The sequence below is a fragment of the Thrips palmi genome, unplaced genomic scaffold (genome assembly GCF_012932325.1).
Source record: "Thrips palmi isolate BJ-2018 unplaced genomic scaffold, TpBJ-2018v1 HiC_scaffold_3, whole genome shotgun sequence".
Taxonomy (NCBI): Eukaryota; Metazoa; Arthropoda; class Insecta; order Thysanoptera; family Thripidae; genus Thrips; species Thrips palmi.
Genome location: NW_023144630.1, coordinates 11,416,739 through 11,438,570, shown reverse-complemented (window position 1 = coordinate 11,438,570; position 21,832 = coordinate 11,416,739). Strand labels below are relative to the sequence as shown.

Genomic DNA, 21,832 nt, shown 5'->3' with positions numbered 1-21,832 from the left:
ATGCATAACTATGCATAAAAAAGTCCATAAGAATTTAGTGTGTTTGTAACAGCTTTCGTCTGGGGCAATAAAGGCAGTCGTTTACTCGCATCGTCCAAGTTGTTTCTACAGGTTCTCGCTTCATGGGGAGTCGATTGGCGCACAGAGCAAGACGGTAGGACGCCCAGAAAGGTGTCAAATAGGCCCTAAAAGTTAAAAAAAAGCACAAATTTTGAACGTTTTTTTAAATTGACCGCCCCTGGAAAATAGGCCCTCGTCGGCCCTCGTTCACTCGCATCGTCCAAGGTGCTTCCAGGGGTCCTCAACGTGTGCACACTAAATTCTTATGGACTTTTTAAATGCATAATGACGCATAATTTATGCATAGTTATGCAAGCGCAGAAACGTCCATTAGGTATGAATAAAATTATGCATCATTGTGTACATTTTATGCACCTTCCTGCATAAAATGTACACAGTGATGCATAATTTTATACATAACAGGACGTATCTGTGCATGCACAACTATGCATAAAAAAGTCCATAAGAATTTAGTGTGTGGGGAATGGATTAGCGCATAGGATAAGACAATCTGACGACGAAAAAGTTGTCAAATCGGCCTACAAAGATGAAATACGGCATTTCCCCCCTCCATTTTTGCAATTTTTGACGCCTGGAAAATAGGCAATGCTCAAAGTCGGTATGCAGTATTTCTTAACTTATTATAGGTAACATAACAAACAATTTGGCGTTTCGCTTTCCTCTTTCCGATCAAAACTCGCAATACAGGACCAGTAAGTATAATTCACTGAAACTCATTACTTTGCTTAAAACTTTGAACGCGTTAAGTGACCCCTTACAATGGTCCAAAAAATTGAAAAAATGCGCAAAATTTTTGTTTTTGGCTTAACTTGAAGATTCCGTGCGGCGCTCCTCGATTTTGAAACTTTTTTTTTCCGTGGGCCACCCTTCCCCACGCACGTGTTACATGTAGGTTGTAGAGGAATCCGAAAGCTTCATATCCATGAACACTACTCACCCTCTTGATTCGAGCAATAAAAATGAGTCTTACCAGTCGAGCGCGGTGCAGCGAGCCGCGGTAAGGACGGTGTTAGGGGAGACGAGCGCACCGGCACAGTGGTGGCGCCGGTTGTATGAGGCGTTTCCGTATTTAAACAGCATCTGCGTGAAGGAGTACGGGCCAAAAAACGGGTCAAAAAAGGCATGGACATGGACAAGGAGCGGAAGGTCAGCATGTCGGAGACATATTCTCTCACCACTGGATGCAAAGGCCCCTTTGTTGCTCCGTGGTTGTGGTGGCAAGCATTTTCGGAGGTTAGTTCCGGCTTGACGTTGTAATTTGAGAATGAGTCGTATAGAAAGCAAAACTCAGAGTGGTACACCCTGCACACTGCAAATAAAAAAAGACATTATTTATAGATAAACCGTTGGTTGGCCTTGCATCGGTCAGAAGCGCCGCAATCTTGAAAGAGGTTGACGCAGCACCAAGAACTCACTGCCTCTGGCCACGGTCCCTGGGCCGGTGTTGGGCACGCGCCCCTCGTTGTTGCCCTCCTTGATGCGCACATTTTCCACACATCCGTCGAGTCTCGGAGGCCACACAACGCTTTCGATCCACGGGACGTAAGCTGACACCCTATGGACCGGCACAACCAATAGACATTACAATCATTGAAGTCCATGCCTTGGATTTGAGACCTTTGAAGCTTTGAAAATGAAAGGGTCTTCTCATCAAATACGCTTTTCTTAAGCAGTCCGGTCGTGGTAAGGGCGATTCAGTGCGTAGGGGGTCATTTCAGGTCACTGGGGCCTTGCGCCTGAACTGAGGTTGATTTGGTAGCTTGGGCAATTCAAATGTGTTTTACTAAACGAGGACCATGTCCTCATGTGGATAAGTCTATCTTACTTTTGTTTTTCTAGGTTTTGTAAGCTGCTAAAGTGTCGTTTTGTAAGTTCCGTCATGGTCACCAACACCTTTAAGACAACATAGCCATGCTGTGGTGTATGACTCAACCACATCAAAAGAAAACTGGCTATTTCACTCTCTTCCCTGACTTATTCTTCACAAAATTACGGAATTTGACCTTGAATTTGAGACCTTTGAAGCTTTGTATTTGCATCACTTGTTGAACCCGAAACAGCCTATGGGATAATGTCTACCGTGTGACCATGTGACCTATGCTGCTTTCACAACTGAAGGTCCACTAGGGTTCCTTCTCGTTTTAGGACCTCGCGACTTGGGATCGAAAGAACATCGAAAACGCTTCCAGAAGCTCGGGCCTGCGGGACCTGGGGCGGTCAAACGAAGAAACCAGGCCGTCCGAATTGTTCAAAACGGAAACGGTTAGGGTGTACGAATAGATGTAAATTCCGTTTCGGGCCGTAGCTAGGGAGAAAGTTGCCACGAACCTCGCTGAAAAACGCTATTTTGGATGCTCAAAATGACACTGCCAACAGTTTTTGCCTATCTTGAAACCCAGCGGGTCAGGAGACTAAACACTTCACTTTGTGAATTCCGTAATCTGTCAATTCCGTCATTATTTCTGGATCATTCCATACCAAGTCAACCAGAGCCGAAGCCTTGATGTCACCGATTTGGACCAAAGTTGGTGGATCGCCGTCAATTGGTGTTAAGATCAATGTCCTTAAATGGTTTTGGCCCATTTCCCATACTTCCGGAGATATAGCCACACCTCATTTTTGCCTATTTTGCAAAATGTAAAAACAGTGTTTCACTCAAGTGCCAATATCTTGGCTCCTATGAGACCTAGAGTGGTGATTCTGTTCTCATTCGAAAGGAAATGAAATTTCGCAAAAAATGGCGTCGGTTTGATGTCGATAGATGTAAAAATAGGAAATTTCACTGTAACGAAGAAATAGTGAACTTAACAGTGTAATTCCCACCGAACGCCATCTTCGATTTTTGCAATTTTTGTCCTCAAGGTATATTGAGGTCCCTACTTCATTGTCTCAAAGTATCTCAAGAAGTTCTTGGGTTTTGCGATTTTTGTAGGGGGGAAAGTAAAACAGTGCACCAAATAAATGGTGATTTTGCAATGTGGGACCCGAAGTAAGTGACATCAAAGGCAGCCAACCCTATTTATTGACCGCCTGCTTCGTGTACAGGCAGCGAGCGATATCTGAGGCCACACCCTGATGGGTCGAGCTACTTCACGCTCGACTTCTCGGTTCTTAAACATGACGAATGTGAATTTGGACTATATCATTCGGTTTATCTTGCCTTTATCTATCGATGAGGAGTAGGCAAAAAGTATCCCAAACACACTGGTGAGCGGCGGGCTGTTGCCTGCAACACTGTGGCAAAAAGCTACGGAAAATTCTGTAAACAGCTTGTGGTAATTCTCCGTTGCCCTCTTATCAATATTCTCCGTAGGCTCTTACAGTATTTTCTGTAGGACCGCACAGTATTCTCCGTAGGACCTTACAGTGATCTCCGTAGGACTATAAAGTCTTCCAGGTCCTACGGAGAAGACTGTGCGGACTTCCAGAGAATACTGTGCGGACTTACAGAGAATACTGTGCGGCCCTACGGAGAATACTGTAAGATCCTACGGAGAATGTTGATAAGAGGGCTACGGAGAATCTTGGCAAAAAAATTAACAGAATTTTCCGGAACTTTTTGCCACAGTGAAGGCAACTTCTTTCCACAGCTCCATTGCAAAACGGAAAATATATGGAAAATATGTGTCAATATATGACTCCATATATGTTTCATGCATTGTCAATATAATTGTATCTTGCTCAATATATTGCAAATTATCTTGCGCAATACGTGGTTTATATATGGGGGTATATCTAAGTGCCCGTTAATGTACAATGCAATATATTTCCCCATACACTGAAAATAGAAAGGTCATACTTTTGACCGCTTAAACGGTCTTACCGAAGTGTACGACCGAAAAACGGTCATACTTTATAGTGTATCACGGGTAAAGGCTGATATATTCCCAAGCTAAACAATAGCCAGTCTCGCTGATGTCTGACCTTTTCTTTGGCCATACATTTAAGCATATGACCGTTTTTCGGTCATACTTTTTGTATTACCGAAAATCGGTCAGATGTCTCACCCTTTGAATTTCAGTGTATAATATTATCTTCGTGAAATATATGTTTCAATATCTGACACAGTCCCCGTCGTGGGATAGGGTAGGGTGAGGAGGGCAGACTTTTTAAGTAAATTTTCTTAAAATCTTGGCACTGGATGTTGAAAGGCGGCTATATTTCTCAACATGAATATATATTGTAAAATATATTGACGCCATATATTGAGCAGGGCAAAGGTTCTTTTCTGCGTTTAAGTCTCCAAGAAATTTTGAGAAATCCTGTTGATTAAGTGAACTGGGACAGTTCGGAAATTTTAAACGTCTTTTCTGGGCGTAGCGCGAAAAGTTATTCTAGGCGACCACAGTAGGATCACAATTGGATGTCCTCGCAAGGCGAAGTTTACATTTTTTTTATAATAATAAAGGAAGGCTCTGAGTTGTCGGACTCCATGGTGTATTCTAACTATATATTGCCTACATATAGAGCAATGTATGAAATTTATATGTTTACCACATATTTTTATATCGGAAAAGTATCTTGCTAAATTATCGTTTCCACATATGACGTCAATACATGTTTGGCCATATATTTTGTCCATATACACTGAGATTCCAAACGCTATGAGTATAGCACGTATGGTGCAATGCAGCTGAGATATCGCACCACACGTGCAATACGATAGCCATATTGCACCTTACGTGCAATGCGTCCCGAAAATGCTCTACGCTAATGCATGGGAACAAGAAGGCATTGCACTTCATGTGCAATGCTTTTGCATTGCACCAATTGACGCTATACTCATAGCGTTTGGATTCTCAGTGTAGTGCCCATATATTTTCTATTTTGCAAGGGCTGTTGAGTAACTGCGTAGTATGCAAAAGGTGATGCAGCCAGCCGCACATCTGTGTCATATGTGACAAAAATTTCAAAAATCGAAGATGGCGTTCGGTGGGAATTACCTTGTTAAGGGGGGACCCTGGTGAAAGTTTCAAGTAGGCTTCAAAATAATCCCAGAAAGTTGAAACTTTGCTTAATTATGAGGTTCATTATGGTGAGTTCCCAAAACAAAATTCAATCCAAAATGTTGAACGGTCTCTGAGAAAAGTGGCTTTTTAGTGTTTTTTGGAGCGTTGGGGAAAAATCTTCCTGCGTCTTTCATTGGGACGGAAAGTCTTGAATTTTTTTTTGGGTTATCCTAAAGATGTATAGAAGAGATTTTAGTGACGGAATTTTCAAATTCAACTTCTGTCCTGAGATATGAGTTTTCAAATTTCAACATTTAAAAAAAGTGATTTTTTCCCCTTTTTTCAAACTTTAAGGTGTGTTTAAAAAAAAGTAGGGCTGATATCAAGATTCCGTCACTAAAATTTGTCGACAAGTCATCAATGAATAGAGTCCATGCAAGACGACTCATGTGGGTGCCAACCAGGAACGCAGGAAGTCTTTCTACGACAAAATTTTTTGTCGACTGAGCAAAGCTGTGAAGTTGAGCGTAGAAGCCAACAACAACTCATCTCAATGTTATTTCCTTCCAAATGATAAAGAAACTACCCACTTAGCTTAAAGGTGTTCAACCTGTTGAATTTGAAACCTTCTATGCACATTTTTATCTATGAACTTTGAAAATATTATTTTTTGGAATTTTGGCGATTTTTTCACCAGGGTCCCCCCTTAAGTTCACTATTTCTTCGTTACAGTGAAATTTCCTATTTTTACATCTATCGACACCAAACCGACGCCATTTTTGCGAAATTTAATTTCCTTTTCGAATGAGCACAGAATCACCACTCTAGGTCTCATAGGAGCCAAGCAAAATAGCCAAAAATGAGGTATGGCTTTATCTCCGGAGGTATGGGAAATTGGCCAAAACCATTTCAGGGCATTGATCTTAACCCTTAATGACGGCGATCCACCAACTTTGGTCCAAATCGAAGACATCATGGCTTTGGCTCTGGTTGACTTGGTATGGAATGACCCTTCTGTAAATTCCGCCGTATTTCATAGGGGGTGAAAATAAAAGTCAACTTGTAGCGTTGCCACGCCGGCGCCGACTGACCCAGTGCCGGGTGGCCTTGCTGAGCTGGCGATTCCTGCAGGGGCGGAGCTCGACCAGTTCGTGGCCCGCGAGCAGCGCCTCGATCCAACGCTGGAGCTGATCATCGACCAACTTTTTTGGCCCGCCCTTCTATTCAAAAAATAGGGGGAGGGCCTATGCATTTGCCTTTGTGTCTGTGTGTTGTTGTTGTTGTTGTTGTTGGCGTCTGTGTACAAGGAAGGAGTTGAGCTAGAGTAACCAGATTTGGAGGGTACTTTAGGAGTACCGTCCAAACAAATAATCCGGTGGTGCAAATCCCGTCCGGGTCGCACAAGGGCTGCTGCAGGTGCATCATGGTTTACATGAGCGGGGGGGGGGGATTTCCGCCATTATTGGTGCTAGCAGGGCACATAGGGGTATTTTTGGAATCGGGGCGACGAGACAAGATGAATGGACCTGGTCCCGACCCCATCGGCCGCTTTTACAAGTTGGCCAGATCAGGATCTTCAAAAAAGGGGGTCGACCGACCAAAAAAATTTATTGCAGATTTCGATTGGTCTCAGCAAGACCTTTTCAACGAGGGGTCGGAAAGGGGGTCCAGGAGCCCGACTTCGTCTATTAGTCACATCAGGATCTTGAAAAAAGGGGGTCGACCGACTGAAAATTTTTACTCAAGTTTTGGATAGGTCTTGGCAAGACCTCTTCAACGAGGGGTCGGAAGGGGGGTCCAGGAGCCCGCCTTCATGAGTTATGGGAAAAAGTGCGACGGACTCGTTTTGCGCTCCTGCTGTGCCTCTATTGCAAGGAGTTGCAGTAGCATGGCAAATATGGGTATTTTCGGAATGAGGGCGAAGTGACAAATGAAATGGGCATATTCTAAGGACAGTTGGAGTAAAAAGTGTAAGGACTATTGCATATTGTGAATAGAAGGGCGGGCCTGAGTCACGATGGTACATCGATAACTTTGCTTTACCCGCTCACGGTGTCTGTGATGCGAGCGGGCCGAAGGCCCGGGCCTTCGACTGGCCAAGTTGGGTCTGATGCGAGGGCCGAAGGCCCGAGAAAAGGCCGCCGGCAGGCCAAGTTGGGCCGGCCCCCTGTCGAACCGAGTTGCCGTACCGGCGCAGCGAAGCGGAGCTGGCAGCTCGGTTCGACGGAAGGGCGGGCCCTAGCTTGTTTAATTAGTCTATGTTATAGACCATTCTTTTCTGCGTCGAATGGTGAAAACCGCATTCCGAAATTCAAAAAATTGCAGTTTTAGGAGGTGGTGGGCCGCAAACATGTATAGGGGAAAAGCCAAGTTTCCCCAACTTTGATCGCGTTTTTCTCGGAACATGAAATTGCAAACGGTTGCAGGCCTCTAGGGCGCAGTTTTCGAGCTACAGCGGGGAGATTTAGCATGGAAGCTCCTACGACATGCCGCTTTGGTGGGTAGCAAAATAATTTGCATTGCTCAATTTTTATTATTTTTTCAACGTTCAAAATTGAATAATTTTGACCAAAAAAACTAAACAATACTTTTTGGTATGTAACAAATACAACTTAAAATGATTTTTTTAATGCGATTGAGGTACCCACCATAGCCAGACATCTTAGGAAGGCTGTCACCAAATTTCGTTGTTCTAGGTCAAACCGTTTGTCTACCAGCGCCGCAACAGTGCGAAATGGTCTAACCTTACCTTCTTAAATGTGTTTTCAACGAAAGCGCTGTACTGCCCTGGCAGATTGGCTTTGTGTTGTTTTATATTTTATCTGTTAAATGAACATTTTTTTCTCTTTCGGTTCGGTTTTTCTGACGTTTTTACAAAAGCACTGTGTTTAGAGTGATGTCCCCCCTTAAGACATTTTTCTTTATTTCTACGTACACAAGTCCATTCCTGCAAAGATATGTAGTCTTAGTCAATTTTTAAAATTTACTCAAAATCCTTTAGCTATTTTTATAGTTGTTTTTCTTCAGAAAATCGACGGTTCTTGGGCTAGAAGTTGTCTGATTTCAATGACATTAAGCTCGTTGGAAAGGTAATTAAATTTGCAGTAATTGCAGTAATAATAATTTGGATAAGAGAGGTGCTCCAACACCTAATTAGCAGTTTGAATAGAACATGAAGGTGTATTATCAACTTGTTAATCTAGTGTTGTGTATGAGTATTTTTTAACCATAAAACCTTCCATAAAATTGATTTGTATCTTCAAAGATGGTGTTGGAGCACCTCTTTTATCTAAATTATTTGCATTCCTGGGCATTTGGACCATACAAACCTCATACGAGGCGGATGAGGAGGACAGGATAAAATATCGGCTATTTCAGTGAAATTTTACAGTGTGAAAAATACAGTTTTTGGCCTTATTAAAGTCAAGGAGCGCGAAAACCCACCATTTTATTCTTGGAGTTTGTTCGACCCATAAACACCCTCCTTTGACCAGGGAACGGTCCAAATCGATGACAACGTATTTTCAGTAGAGCAAAATTTCAGTTATTTCTCTAAATTTTGCTAAATTTGAATAACTATGCAAACCTGACATAGTAGCGAGAGGGTCCAAAACCCACTTAAATTCTTCTTTTGACTCATCTGAAAGGAAACGATAGGCAAAAACCATCATCGGACTCCCCAAAAACAAAATCACCACTTTTACGTCAAATTAACATATTTCGAAAACCTAAAAACTAAAATGGCTGTGGAATCCAAACCGCTTGATATTTTTGAAAACCCTTTGGCATGGGTGCTCAGGGGGTCGGTCCCCAATGGGGGACTCCCCATCACCCAAGACCAAAAAAATTTGGAATCTGAGTTGGGTCATTTTAGGGGTTCGATGGTCTCACAAAGAATAGCCCCATTTAGAATGTTGAAATGATAGGGTTAAAAGATGTCATTTGGGTCTCAACAAGACGTGTTTCGGGTACCAAGGGAGACTTGTAACACTTCTCTAAAATTGTTAAATTTGCTAAAATTGAAAAATCGTTATAGAACTGACCAGCTTGGTCCTAACCCGCCGTTCAAACGCTTAATCGTCTTTCCTTACAAGTGCGAAAAAAGTGCTAGGGCAGTTTTGACCTCCGAATGTGCCGAGCCAGCACTGTAAAAAAATTTCTCGTAAAATAACGAAAATTTTTTGGGTAATTTTCTTTGGGAGTTCTGCTTTAGACATAACTTTAAACCAACATAACCGTTTATCCACATAATTGTTGAAAGACATATCCGGCTGCAGAAATAACTGGTGTCAGACATAAAACAGGATTAATTATGGTTGAAAAACTGTAATCACACATAACTTTAAATACCCATAACTTTATTCAGAAATAACTTTTAGATTCTTGCATTAAGCCATATATTTATGAATTTCTTTTAGAAATGGAGAAAGGTAGTAGAAAAACGGAGCTTAGTCAAGAATAGAGCTGCCTTCCGGCAGCTCTCGTTCACTTCGTTCTCCTACCCTAGATGAAACGGGTAGAACATCCCCAGCACCCCTGCCGCGACCACCCCTTCCGCGGCCGCCTCTGGCACGGCTGCCTCGCGGACGTCCATGCGGGCGAGTGCCCCGCACCTGGACGGTTATGTCTCTCGACGGTTATGTCTATCAAATATTATGCCTGTCAAATGTTATGTCTGACAACAGTTATGTGAATGAGCGATTTGGTTATTTCTGTAAGAAGTTATGTCTGTAGCAATTATCATTTTAATTTCAATAGTAAATGCTTTTAAATTTCAGAAATAAACGCGTTATTTCTGTCACCAGTTATGTCGATTTACAGTTATGTGGCTCAAAAGTTATGTCTGTCAGCAGCAACTCTTTTCTTTTACGAACTGTTCGTAATTTTACAAAAATGTCGTTTATATACGACACATGCCGTATATTTTCGAAATGTTTTCGGCCCATTATCAAGGTTTTCAGCTTCAACAAGCGTGCTGTAAAAATTCTTCCAAAATTTTTTTTTTCTTCGTAACAACAACTGTTTCAGTTCAAAAAGTTTACGAAATGTTTTCATTTATAAACGACAACTTCGCAAAAGAAAATTACCCAAAAAAAATTTCGTTGTTTTTGGACAATATTTTGTAAAGCCTCACTGAACTTAACATTTCGTAGTGATATTGTCTGTAAATTCGCCAATTTGGGAAAATTTCCCTCTCTTTACGAAGTGATTTTGTAGAATTACGATACATTTTGTAATGATTTTGTATAATTGCGATACATTTTGTAAATTGACAAAACAATAACCTTTTTTTTATGAAACATATCGTGTAGTAATATTTCGTGAATTCACGATATTTTTGGCCCGTCCCGTTTATTTTTTGTAAAAAAATGACGGAGGGACGGGCATATAGTATGATCCTTGCTGTGCGTCCGTCCGTCCGTTCGTCCGTTCGTCCGTTCGTCCGTCCGAGGACTTCCCGTGGTCCGATCTTGACCAAATTTGGTATTCAGCCTCCTTGGGTGACCCTAAGAACCGCCCGGTGGCAGCAAATCCGATCCGAGCCCCGGGGGCGCTGCTGCAGGTGCATCATGGTCTTCATGGGGTCGAGGAGGATCTCGGCAACGGATGCAGCTAGAAGGGCATGTAGGGGTATTTTTGGAATCGGGGCGACGAGAAAAAAACAATGGTGCCAGTTTCGAGCGAATCGGAGAAGTTCGGACCCGGGTTCAAATCCCAGCGGGGTATATTTTGAACATTCTTTTTATTTGAGTTTTTGAATTGTTTCTGATGTTTTTGAGGGTGCTGATGACGAAAACTTCATTTATTTTAACCCCAGACTCAGGTTTAATTCCCGTCAGGGTCAAACAAAGGCGAAATTTGTACGTTTCTTAATGTACGGGACGGGCCAAAGTTGCCGATGAATATCGCTACTTTTCCTGTTATTTTTCAGTGAGGTAGCAGCTCCGAAAAGATAGTGCAGAAGTGCCTCAAGTTACCCTTGCTGTCTGAAGTTACCCCGGTTTACGGTACGCCAGGCGTGGATTGGAGGAACAGGCAGCGAGACATCGTGAAGCCTGTTCAGAGAAGACGCGGTTTGGCGTAAACCTACCTTGAGGCACGATTGAGATTTAATGAGGTGATTTAGGTTTTGAGTGATGAGTCGAGGGGGTAACGACTTCTGGAATCCGGCTGACAGCAAATTGGTAATCCGTAATCCGGATAACCCGAAATTTTGAGGTAATCCGGGGCAATCCTGCCTAATCCAAAGGTAATCCAGGAATTTTTGTTGTAATCCGGAGGTAATTTGGGGGTGATCCGGGGTAATCCGTAATCCGGCCGACACGAAATTAACCAGTTGTTACCCCCCTCGGATGAGTGAATGGGTCATTGGTCACAGCCAGAGACATTTTCCGCGACGACTGTTGTTGGTCGTTGGGTTAAGCTGGCTGCTATTTCAATTTAAACATAATATCAGGTCTATAATTATGCTTTACTGTATCTTTACTTCAAAGATAAAATATCATATCAAGTCTCATTTACCAAAAAGTATAACCTTTGACCAGCAACAAGTGGCTTTTACATAGGATTTTAGGAGACGACCCAGTGGGTCTCCCTCAGGCTCCCACCTACCTCGTGTAGACGCCCGGGTAGCCCAGCCCACAAATCTGCCCGAACGACACGACCCCAATGATGCGGTGAATGCACGGCAAACCTGCGGGATTCGCTTTCACCTGGAGCGGGCCGCCAGAGTCACCCTATATGGCAGAAAACGAAAGGTTCCAAATGAACGATGACGTTCGGCACATTTAAGTGTGCTTGTGCTTGTGCGGACGCTCTCACCTGGCAGGTATCCCTGTTGTGCCTCCCTCCACCCGCGCACAGCTGAGTGGCGTCCAAGAGGCCGCGTGGCAGCATTTCAGCATGCACCTTCAGGCTGCTTGCCTGGAAGAAAAAATTAATGCAATCGTGATTGAGGATTTCAAGGTAGGTGTACGCTAGACCGTGTCTTGCCGTGACAGGCTTCGCGGTGCACAGCCACACTCTAAATATGGGGTGCCCAGCAACTGGTCGCCTTTGTCGCCCGCCCCACTTTTTAGGGTGCCAAATGTCGCCCAGTTTCTGGGCACCTTTGTCGACCAGTATCGGGGCGGCCCTCTCCCCTGGTAGAGCATCCTCAGGTGTCTAGATCGTGGGCGACTAAGGTGCCTAGATTCTGGGCACCTTCGGCACCTCAGTCGCTGCTGAGCCATGGGTGAAGGCAGGTTTCTTAATGGTTTGTCCACCCGAGACTGGGTGACAAAGGTGCCCAGGAACTGGGCGACGTTTGGCACCCTAAAAAGTGGGGCGGGCGGCAAAGGCGACCAGTTGCTGGGCACCCCATATTTAGTGTGCAGTTCCGCCAATCCACGGCTGGCAAAACACCTTTCTGAAACAAGGTAGGTTTACGCCAGACCACGTCTTGTCGTTACAGGCTTCGCGATGTCTCACTGCTTGTTTCTCCAATCCGCGCCTGGCGCACCTGGTGCATTCCATGACAGAATAACAGGCCTTGAGACAAAGGTTGTCAGAATCGGCCAAAATTTTTCTGGTGACTCTTCCTTACTAGTAGACACTAAAAACAAATTTTTAGATTTTTTGAAAGTTTTTTGTAGTTTTGGTCAACCATTTTAACCAAATTTTTACGACAAAATATAAAAAAGTGCAGATATAAAAAAAGACGTCATCATGGATTTGGCTGAAAAAATTTTTTGTAGCTTCCTCTATTAGTGTACAAGAGCCTGCATTCCCCCATTGAGGGCCCCATACAGGAATGGAGAAAAAAATCAGGAACATTGAAATTTGTTTTTTTTTTTAACTGTTTTGGGCTAAATTAAAACTCTGAGGGTTCCGTCTCTTGTTTGACCTTAACGCTTGGGTCCCACAATTGAAGAAGCAACGATTACTTTCAGAACTCTCATTAGGCAACATCTCAGGCCTCTCCTCTCTTGATTCAGAATTTTTGCAGCTGGCCATGAAATAAACTAATGGAGTATTTACCTCAATCCCTCCAATCAAAGAAAATACAGGATACTCCTATGTAGGTTATAACTTTAAAAATCTTCTTGCGCATACTAGTTTGTCGTATAAGGTTGGCCTTGGCATTTTTCACTTCTTCGATTCATGCCGAGATGCACAACTCAAAATGTAAATTACGTTTTCATTCGCAAGCTTTCTAACCAATCATTTCACTATAATTGATCAAAAATGTTTAAAATAGACAAATTTTAGGGACTTTTCAGCTTAAACAGCTTACAGTTAAAAATATAATAGAGATTTTGAGCTATGCATGCTGGAATGTTTTGAAAAGGAATCGAAGAAGTGAAAAATGTCAAGGTCAACCTTTTACGACAAAAAAGTATGCGCAAGGAGATTTTTAAAGATACAGCCAAAATGGGCTCAAAAAGACTCTTCGACTGGGTTCAGAGCCTGGGATGTGCCTTCAAAAATCAAATTTTAGTCTCCTCGAAGAAAGACACCAAAAACTGCAGGAAACTATGTAAAACTCGATGTAAAAATTTTGGTCCGAAATTGGTAAATATTTGGAAAATTAAAGGTCTGGGATGGAATTAGAAGTCTTTTTCGTGATCAGCACACCAAAAACTACAGGAAACTATGTAAAACTCAATGTAAAAATTTTGGTCCGAAATTGGTAAATATTTGGAAAAGTAAAGGTCTGGGATGAAATCGGAAGTCAATTTTGTGATCAGCACACCAAATACTGCTAGAAGCAATGAAACATCGAGGAAATTTTGGTCCTAAATCATGTAATTCTAGTTGAAAGTATGGGTCTTCAGTTGTTAGTTTTTTTAAGAGTGTTTCCTGTTCATGGTGTCATGCCATGAACCCTGACCCTGTTACTCAGTCGAGTAACTCAGTCGAGTAACTCAGTCGAGTAACATTTAACAGCCAGCATTGAATTGCTTTATACGATTCACAAATGCTTCAATTACCATTCGATATCTCCTTTTTACTGAACTTATGAATACGCAATGTTATTAGAAATACCAAAAAAGCCTTTCTCTCTTTTATTTTAAACTAGTGGATTAAACTATATTGATTTATCTGCATTAATTAAAAAGAGACATATTTACAGGCAGGCTGATAGCAACTACTTTACGGAGAAGACCTTCTGTCAGATCCAATGTATCGTTCCATAGAATCCAATGTCGAGGCCACTTATTGCTAAACGCAAGTTAATCTTATTCAGAATGATTGTCATGAGGGTGTTATTTAATTTTAAAAACAGTTTAGAAAAAGTATTTACCTAACATTCTGAGAAAATTTTAAAAAGAGAGCCAACTAAAACCCTTTGACCAACACAAATTACCAGTTGTCGCACCAAATATATGCTTAATTTAAAAGAATCGGCTCATGAAATCATATGACCAAGTCAGTGAATCGTCTCATTGAATCTGATGTCAATGTCAAACCTTGAAGCGCTACACTCACTCACCATACGGTTATCTTTAGGGTTAGTACCATAGTAAACTCACAGCATTGCAATGAAGCCCTTTCACAGAATCAGTGCCGAGAGTTACCAAAGACTATTAATTTTGGCAAGATTAGTATCTGGTTTGTACTTTGCAGAATGTAGATATATTTTCTAACTGTCATTGAGCAAAGAAAAACAACTAAAAAATATGTGTCTGAGAATAAAAAGGGAAAACACTCAAAAAGGGTTTAAAAAAGCCCAAAATCATTCTTGCAATTATCAAACACACTCCACTTACTAAAACATTTGCCCTGTAGCGGTTAGCGGGGGGGGGGGGGGGGCGGACGGACGGACGAAACGCGTTATAATTGTCATTTTTATTTTTCCGTATTTCACTGAGTTGACACTTCGGAGGGGTTTCAATCATTCTAAAATATCGAAAAACTACGACCGTACACACTTCTAAGCCCTTCTGCTCTTTAGTTTGTTTTATTTGCCAATGTTTTGCCAGGTCCCGTATTTGAGAGTCGCGGCCGCAAGTATGAAAAATTACTACGAGCTGCCAAGCGTTGCCAACCTAACCACGCTAAGAACCTAATTCAAAAAGGATGTTTTGAATATTTCAAACAATAGTAATCGTGAATATAAGATAAACTCCCCCTGGGGGAGATTTAGGAGCCTTCCGGTGCAAAATTTTTGAAACTATTTGTGCGGTAGTTGCTAAAGAAACGTGAGTGAGTTACAGACACACAGACAGACAGACAGACGCACGACCAGTCACTTTTTGGTGCCCCCAAACACGGCATGGGCTCGCTATCGCTCGCCAACAAAATCCACTGAATCTTCAAAAAAGGGACCGACCGACTGAAAATTTTTATTAGCCCTATCGGTAGGTGTGGTCGAGACAGTTCCAAAAGTGTGCCGCAATCGGGACCCCGTCACCGGAAACATCCTCAAAACGATAAAAAATAAGCCTAAATTGAACAAAATGCAACCGTTTTCGAGCAAACCTACTCAATCTTCAAAAAAGGGGACCAAGCGACTAAAATTTTTTATTTGCCCCATCGGTAGGTCTGGTCGAGACATTTCCGAAACTGTGCCGCAATCGGGTACCCACCACCGGCAACATCCTCAAAACGATTAAATAGGCCTAAATTCAACAAAAAACCACTCAATCTTCAAAAAAGGGGACCGACCGACTAAAAAATTTTATTGCCCTATCGGTAGGTCTGGTCGAGACATTTCCGAAACTGTGCCGCAATCGGGCCCCCGTCACCGGCAACATCCTCAAAACGATAAAGCCTAAATTGAACAAAATGCAACCGTTTCCGAGCAAACCTACTTAATCTTCAAAAAAGGAGACTGACCGACTTAAAGTTTTTATTCGCCCCATCGGTAGGTCTGGGTGAGGCATTTCAGAAACTGTGCCGCAATCGGGTCCCCGACACCAGCAATGGGGTAAAAACGATGAAATACATTGCGTCTTAAACCTGGCCGGAAAAGGCTACAGAAATCAGAAATTAAAAACGCAGAAGAGGCCCATTAGTTTGGCCTTCGGTCACATTGACCAGCATGAACACAGATCTTATTTTTGTCAAAGCAGTCTTTAATATCTTCCGGACCTTGTATGCACCCATTGTCTGCCACAGTAGCCAATGCAATACAAGCTATCTATTTTGGCAGCAAAAGTAGATTAAATATATGGTCAAAAGCAGTTAAATAGACCCCCTCAAAAAAGCAGTACATTTACTTTCTTAGAAGTTTGTCTCTGGTCACCACGGACTTACTTAAAATACTTCGGTACGCGCCCCACACATGCGGGGCAGGGATCCTTAACTTAACTCAACATTTAACGAACACTGCTGTCATAACGTAACATAAGACAATGTTCGCTATAGGTTAAGGGTACGGACTTATGAAAGTACTCGCAAAAGTATATCCACACAAATTCGAGACATAAAAAAATAACAAACCCTTTTGAAAAGATGTTAGAAGTTAAGGGTAATAACTAACTCTTATGATAACGTTATGATGCCCTTATGAGGTAAGTTAAGGATCCCTGATGCGGGAGTCTGGGGGCGGTGCCCCCAGCGAGCGGCGCGAGTACAATAGTCTATAGGTAACACCGGGTAACACTGTTAAAAAGGTTATGAATTTTCATTACAATATATGCATTGAAAATTCATGAACGCCATTCAATTTCATAGCGGCCATGAAATTTCATAAATAATAATGAAATGTCAGAACACATTCCATGAATGAGTCTCCCTGATTTTTTCCTCACAGATCTGAGCAAGTATGCGAACAAAATCTTACGAGAACCAAAATTTTAAACGTTTCGACTAAATCTCCAAAAAATGTCCAAAGTCACTTTCTTTTAAGCCAAAATGAAGCTTACTCAATAATCTAAAAGGGTTTTAACACAGAAATTGTAAAATCCTAATCCGTCTACATCAAAAAATTTTTTTTACTAAGTTCTTTTAACATGTACTACGAGCCCCCTTAAACCACCCTGTAATACAAGGAGGTGCCAGTGTCTATAACATTGTATTCGTGTTTTGTTTTTTTTTGCTTTCAGGCAAATTTTTGTATTCTTTTATACTTATGTATTCTCAAGCGTTTTTATCATGTAAAATTCACTGTCAAGGTCAAAAATGTTTTTTTCTTTCAAGACTTTCAGGGGGAAGTGTTAGAACCCTTTGTTTGAATTACGCGCCAATTAGTCTTTTGTCAACCCGTCACTCACTTGTCAACAGTTTGTCACCAGCCAGTCTTTTGTTCTGTATGAGTCATTCCTTTGTCTTGCCCAAACCCTTCAGTACCAATAAACCAGCTTAACAGTGAACACGCGTACTCGGCTCTCGTCATTATCCACATACATCTACATACATTAAATACCGTATACCGTAGAACGGGGTAATTTGAGACATGAAGGAAAATCGAGACAAAGCGCACTTTTTTTTGGTTTCTGTCGTGTTGCTCTCTAGCGGTTGTTCAGAAGACCACTGTGATTTTTTTTCGTGATCTAGGAGGCCGTGGCAGCTCTCAGGAAACGCACGAAGGCTATCAAAGACTCGCCAGGATTATTTAGAACCAAAGGAAATACCTCTTAATTTCCACTTATTTTATAAAGTTAGTAAAAACCTCCCCAGAAACCTCGGTTAGAACTTGGGTTCTCGTCCGAACGAGTTTTCAATCTGTAGGCTATTATGTCAACATAATCAGGACAAAATTTGGTTCCGTTATGTGTACTCTCTGGCTGCCTGTTCCAGATGGAATACAATTTTCTTACCTTGCAGGGAAAATAGAGACAGCTCTTTTGGTTTGAAACATGAGGCCAAACATTCTCCACTGTTATCAATTTCAAGTAATTATGATTTTAACACGTATTGGATTTGCTACCTGATCGGCATTTATGCTCTTCGTTTAGTATTTTCATGTGACAGGCACAACTCATGATTTCTTATACATTTTTCATCTCTCTTTAGTGACACCCATTTTTCTTCCCTCTAGATTTTATCTCTTCTTCATTATAGTCCCCAATCATCTTTAAAATGACTGAAAAGAGCTTTAAGACTCTAAACCCGCCTAATTGAGTTAATTTTCCATACTTCTATACCATTTTTCTCTTTTGTCTCATTTTACCCCACATTGCAGGGAAATATGGGACGGCATTCCGAGGGTTATTGCAAGGTCCCTACTGCACTAGACCGTCCCTTATTTTTTCAAATTGAACCGAGACAAAAGTTCGTGGTGCCAAATTGTTCCATTTGGTGAGAAAACACCTCTGCCAAAGTTTGGCGGTGCTACGATATCGCATGGCCGAGCCTGAGGGGCCTAAGTGCAAATTTCAAAAATCGGCCGATTTCGGAATTTGAAAGTTGTCATCCAAGTAAACACGTCATTTTGATGCCCGTAGGGCGAAAATTTAAAGCGTTTTGCCGTATCTCGAACCGTTATGGCCGAAACAGCGCTCTGAACGCGCTCCGCCACCGCGCGGAAGGCCGATCTGGACCCAAGTACGACGCTTTTGGGCTGCACCGAGCCGCCCCGGAGGGCAGTGGATCGCTGCGTCGCTGTCAGCACCTTCCCAAAACATGTATCTGAACTATCTCTGAAAATTCCAATGTGGTTAGTGGGATTACTCAATAGGAAAATGCTGAAATATGCCCTCAAAGTGTCAAATTTAGCCATTTTAGCATTTTTCGCGTGTTTTGGTGTAAAATTTGGTCTTTACCACGTCTGTATTGAAATCTAACCTACCAATTACTATGCCATTAGTCAAACACATGTTTTGGGAAGGTGCTGACAGCGACGCAGCGATCCACTGCCCCCCGGGGCGGCTCGGTGCAGCCCAAAAGCGTCGTAATTGGGTCCAGATCGGCCTTCCCCGCGGTGGGGAGCGCGTTCAGAGCGCCGTTTCGGCCATAACGGTTCGAGATACGGCAAAACGCTTGAAATTTTCGCCCTAAGGGCATCAAAATGACGTGTTTACTGGGAAGACAACTTTCAAATTCCGAAATCGACCGATTTTTGAAATTTGCACTTAGGCCCCTCAGGCTCGGCCATGCGATATCGTAGCACCACCAAACTTTGGCAGAGGTGTTTTTTCACCAAAAGGAACAATTTGGCACCACGAACTTTTGTCTCGGTTCAATTTGAAAAAATAAGGGACGGTCTACACTGCACCTTATAATCTGAAATTTGGAGGGAGTGTAGCCAAAGGGTCAACGAACAAGTGTGGAACACCTCAGCACCTCAAGTTAAAATAAGAAGGGGGAAATTCACCAAAAAAAACCTCAAAATTTGTCTCATATTACCCCGTTCTACGGTAGAAATCACTAAATCAACAAAATAGAAATCACTAAATCAACAGAACGGCGCCATTTTTTTTTTCAAGAAACTACATTTTACTACACTGCTAATCAAATTCAATGTTCTACGAAATTGTCTTACAAATTAGTCTCAGTTATGTTTCGTTCTGTCACAATCGGTGCAAATTTACTTCGCGGTTGTCAAATCGATGTTTTGAAACGTTTAAATCGTTGAAATACGGTAAATAGAGTGTGTCTGTCACTACTTGCCCCGGGGGCTCTTTTTCGTTCAAAATTTGATATCAAGGAAGTGTAACTATATGTTTGAGCTGGCTCAGCGAAATTAACTTATTATGGATTAAAAGTGCCAGAACGACCGGCAGTGCCATGTACTGGAAGAATGGCGACAAAACAATTTGTAAAAGAGTCATAAAATCTGTGATTTTGGGTGATTATTTTCTTGGTTTTATTCTAGGTGCTAAAATATTTTGTTCAAAATCTCACTCTCACTTGAACATGATTCCACAGCACAAGACCTTTAGATTAGCCACCTCAAGATGTCTGCAATTGCCATAGGGCGGCCAGGGCACCCCTGTGTCACTAGGTGCCCCTGTCACTAGGTGCCCCACCCTCCCTTACGTCAGGCCAGGGGGCGGTAACACCACGAAGCAGGAGTGAGGCGAAGCTCTCGCTCCGTGCAGGGGTTACGGACTTCTTCGAGATTATTAAAACTAGGCCATTGTTTTCAAAACGCTTTGTATCGATAGGGCATCAAATTTAGGATGCATTAGACGCATTGACCTTCCCAAAACTCCCAATTTTATTTAGTACAAAAGAGAAAATCGCGAAAGTGTTAACACAAAGATGGCGCCCCCGAGGTTTTTTCCTTAATTATTAGACTTATTGTAGTTTTCGGTGTTTTCACTTTGATTTTTTGAGGGCTGAATTAGCAGTTAAGGGATTGCCAATGAGTCTAATGCAGCCTTTCGATATGTGCAAAGCGATTTGCAAAAAATGGCCTAGTTTGAATAATCTCGAAGAAGTCCGTGACCCCTGCACGGAACAAAATAGGAGCGAGAGCTTCGCCTCACTGCCGCTTTAGGGTGTTACCGCCCCCTGGTCAGGCGCGGATTGGATGAACAGGCCGCGAGACATCGCGAAAACTGTTACGACAAGACGCGGTCTGGCGTATATCTACCTTGTTATTTATGCGTTATATCTGATGAGAATTATGCTTGATGAGATTATACCTGATTGGACCTAATGCCTGATGCAGACAACTAAAGTAGTAATCCAAACTTAATCTATTTAATCAAAATGTAATTGTACATAATTTTTCGTCAGAAGTCGGAAAAAAGGGGGTGGGGAGCTCTGGGAGGGGAAGCTACACTGCAAACCTAACTGTCTACTTAGTACACACTTACAAATGCGTGCTTGCAAGTTCACACTTACAAACGCATGCTTGGCCAAGTACACACTTACAAATGCATGCTTGCAAGTAACACTTACAAACGCATGCTTGACGCATGGAGTTATACGGCGTCAAGCATGCGTTGTAAGTGTCTATTTGCAAGCATGCTTTTGTAAGTGTGTACTTGGCCAAGCATGCGTTTGTAAGTGTGTACTTGCAAGCACGCATTTGTAAGTGTGTAGTTGGTAGACAGTTAGGTTTGTAGTGTATAGTACCTTCTATACCCTTACCACCCAACAGGCCTACCAGATTGTCTCTGCAGTACTGCATGTCTCGTACGGTGAGCTTCACTTTGAGCAGGGAATGACTGCCGCCTTCCTGGTCTGGAAATGAAATAAATTTTTGTATAGAAATAGGTATTTTAGAGAGACGGGTTTTGCGAACTGTGAACCGTCGGGCTCTGGTCACAGCTCCCCCGCCTGTACTGTCCACAGGCTCGCCGCGCTTTTCCGAGCGTGGAAGCATGATCGACCAGCGGGTGGAAACTCTATTGCCAAAAAAGACGTGCAAAAGGGATTTTCAGGGGGCGGAACGGCCTCGGAAGCGCGTGAAGCCATGCGCGAGCAAGGTGCACGGGTTATTACTTTGCTTCGATTGTAAGATCTAGCCCGTTGACTGCAAAACGCTTTGCACACATCAAAAGAGCACATAATTTGGGGTGCATATGGCCTAGTAGACTGCCCATACTACCCATTCAACCGAACACAAGGGCGGACCCTGACGGGTCGCTGGGATGTGATTTGGAGCTCATATCATCAAACTAGGTCCATTTCGTGTCTGTTGCATCCACCTAGCGTCCACGCAAGTCCGCGCCAATCCACATTTCGAGCATTACTCCAGTCGGCATCCTGATCGCGTCAACTTCATCCCGAGCAGCCGGAGACGGATCATCCATTAAGCATCCGACACATCCAGGAGATCTACTGACATCTAACCGCCCCCACGTCCACATAAATCCGCAAGGGGTCCACATTACATCCGCAAAATCCACCAAAAGTGACTGGGCTGCAACACCACATCTCCGTCAAGTCCAAAACATCCCCGAGACACCTAAAGTCCGATG

The 21,832-nt window shown here is 42.6% G+C and overlaps 1 protein-coding gene across 1 annotated transcript; it reads right to left on the bottom strand.

The window, feature by feature from the left end:
• Nucleotides 1–422: 422 nt before the first annotated feature.
• Nucleotides 423–21,108, bottom strand: LOC117648106 (transmembrane protease serine 9-like). The gene is made up of 6 exons (XM_034390328.1): nt 21,016–21,108; nt 11,853–11,954; nt 11,643–11,767; nt 1,497–1,636; nt 1,257–1,390; nt 423–1,161 (listed from the first exon to the last, which is right to left on the bottom strand). Exons 1-6 carry the CDS (start codon nt 21,037–21,039, stop codon nt 1,048–1,050), a joined length of 639 nt encoding a protein of 212 aa, XP_034246219.1. The 5' UTR covers nt 21,040–21,108; the 3' UTR covers nt 423–1,047.
• Nucleotides 21,109–21,832: the final 724 nt, after the last annotated feature.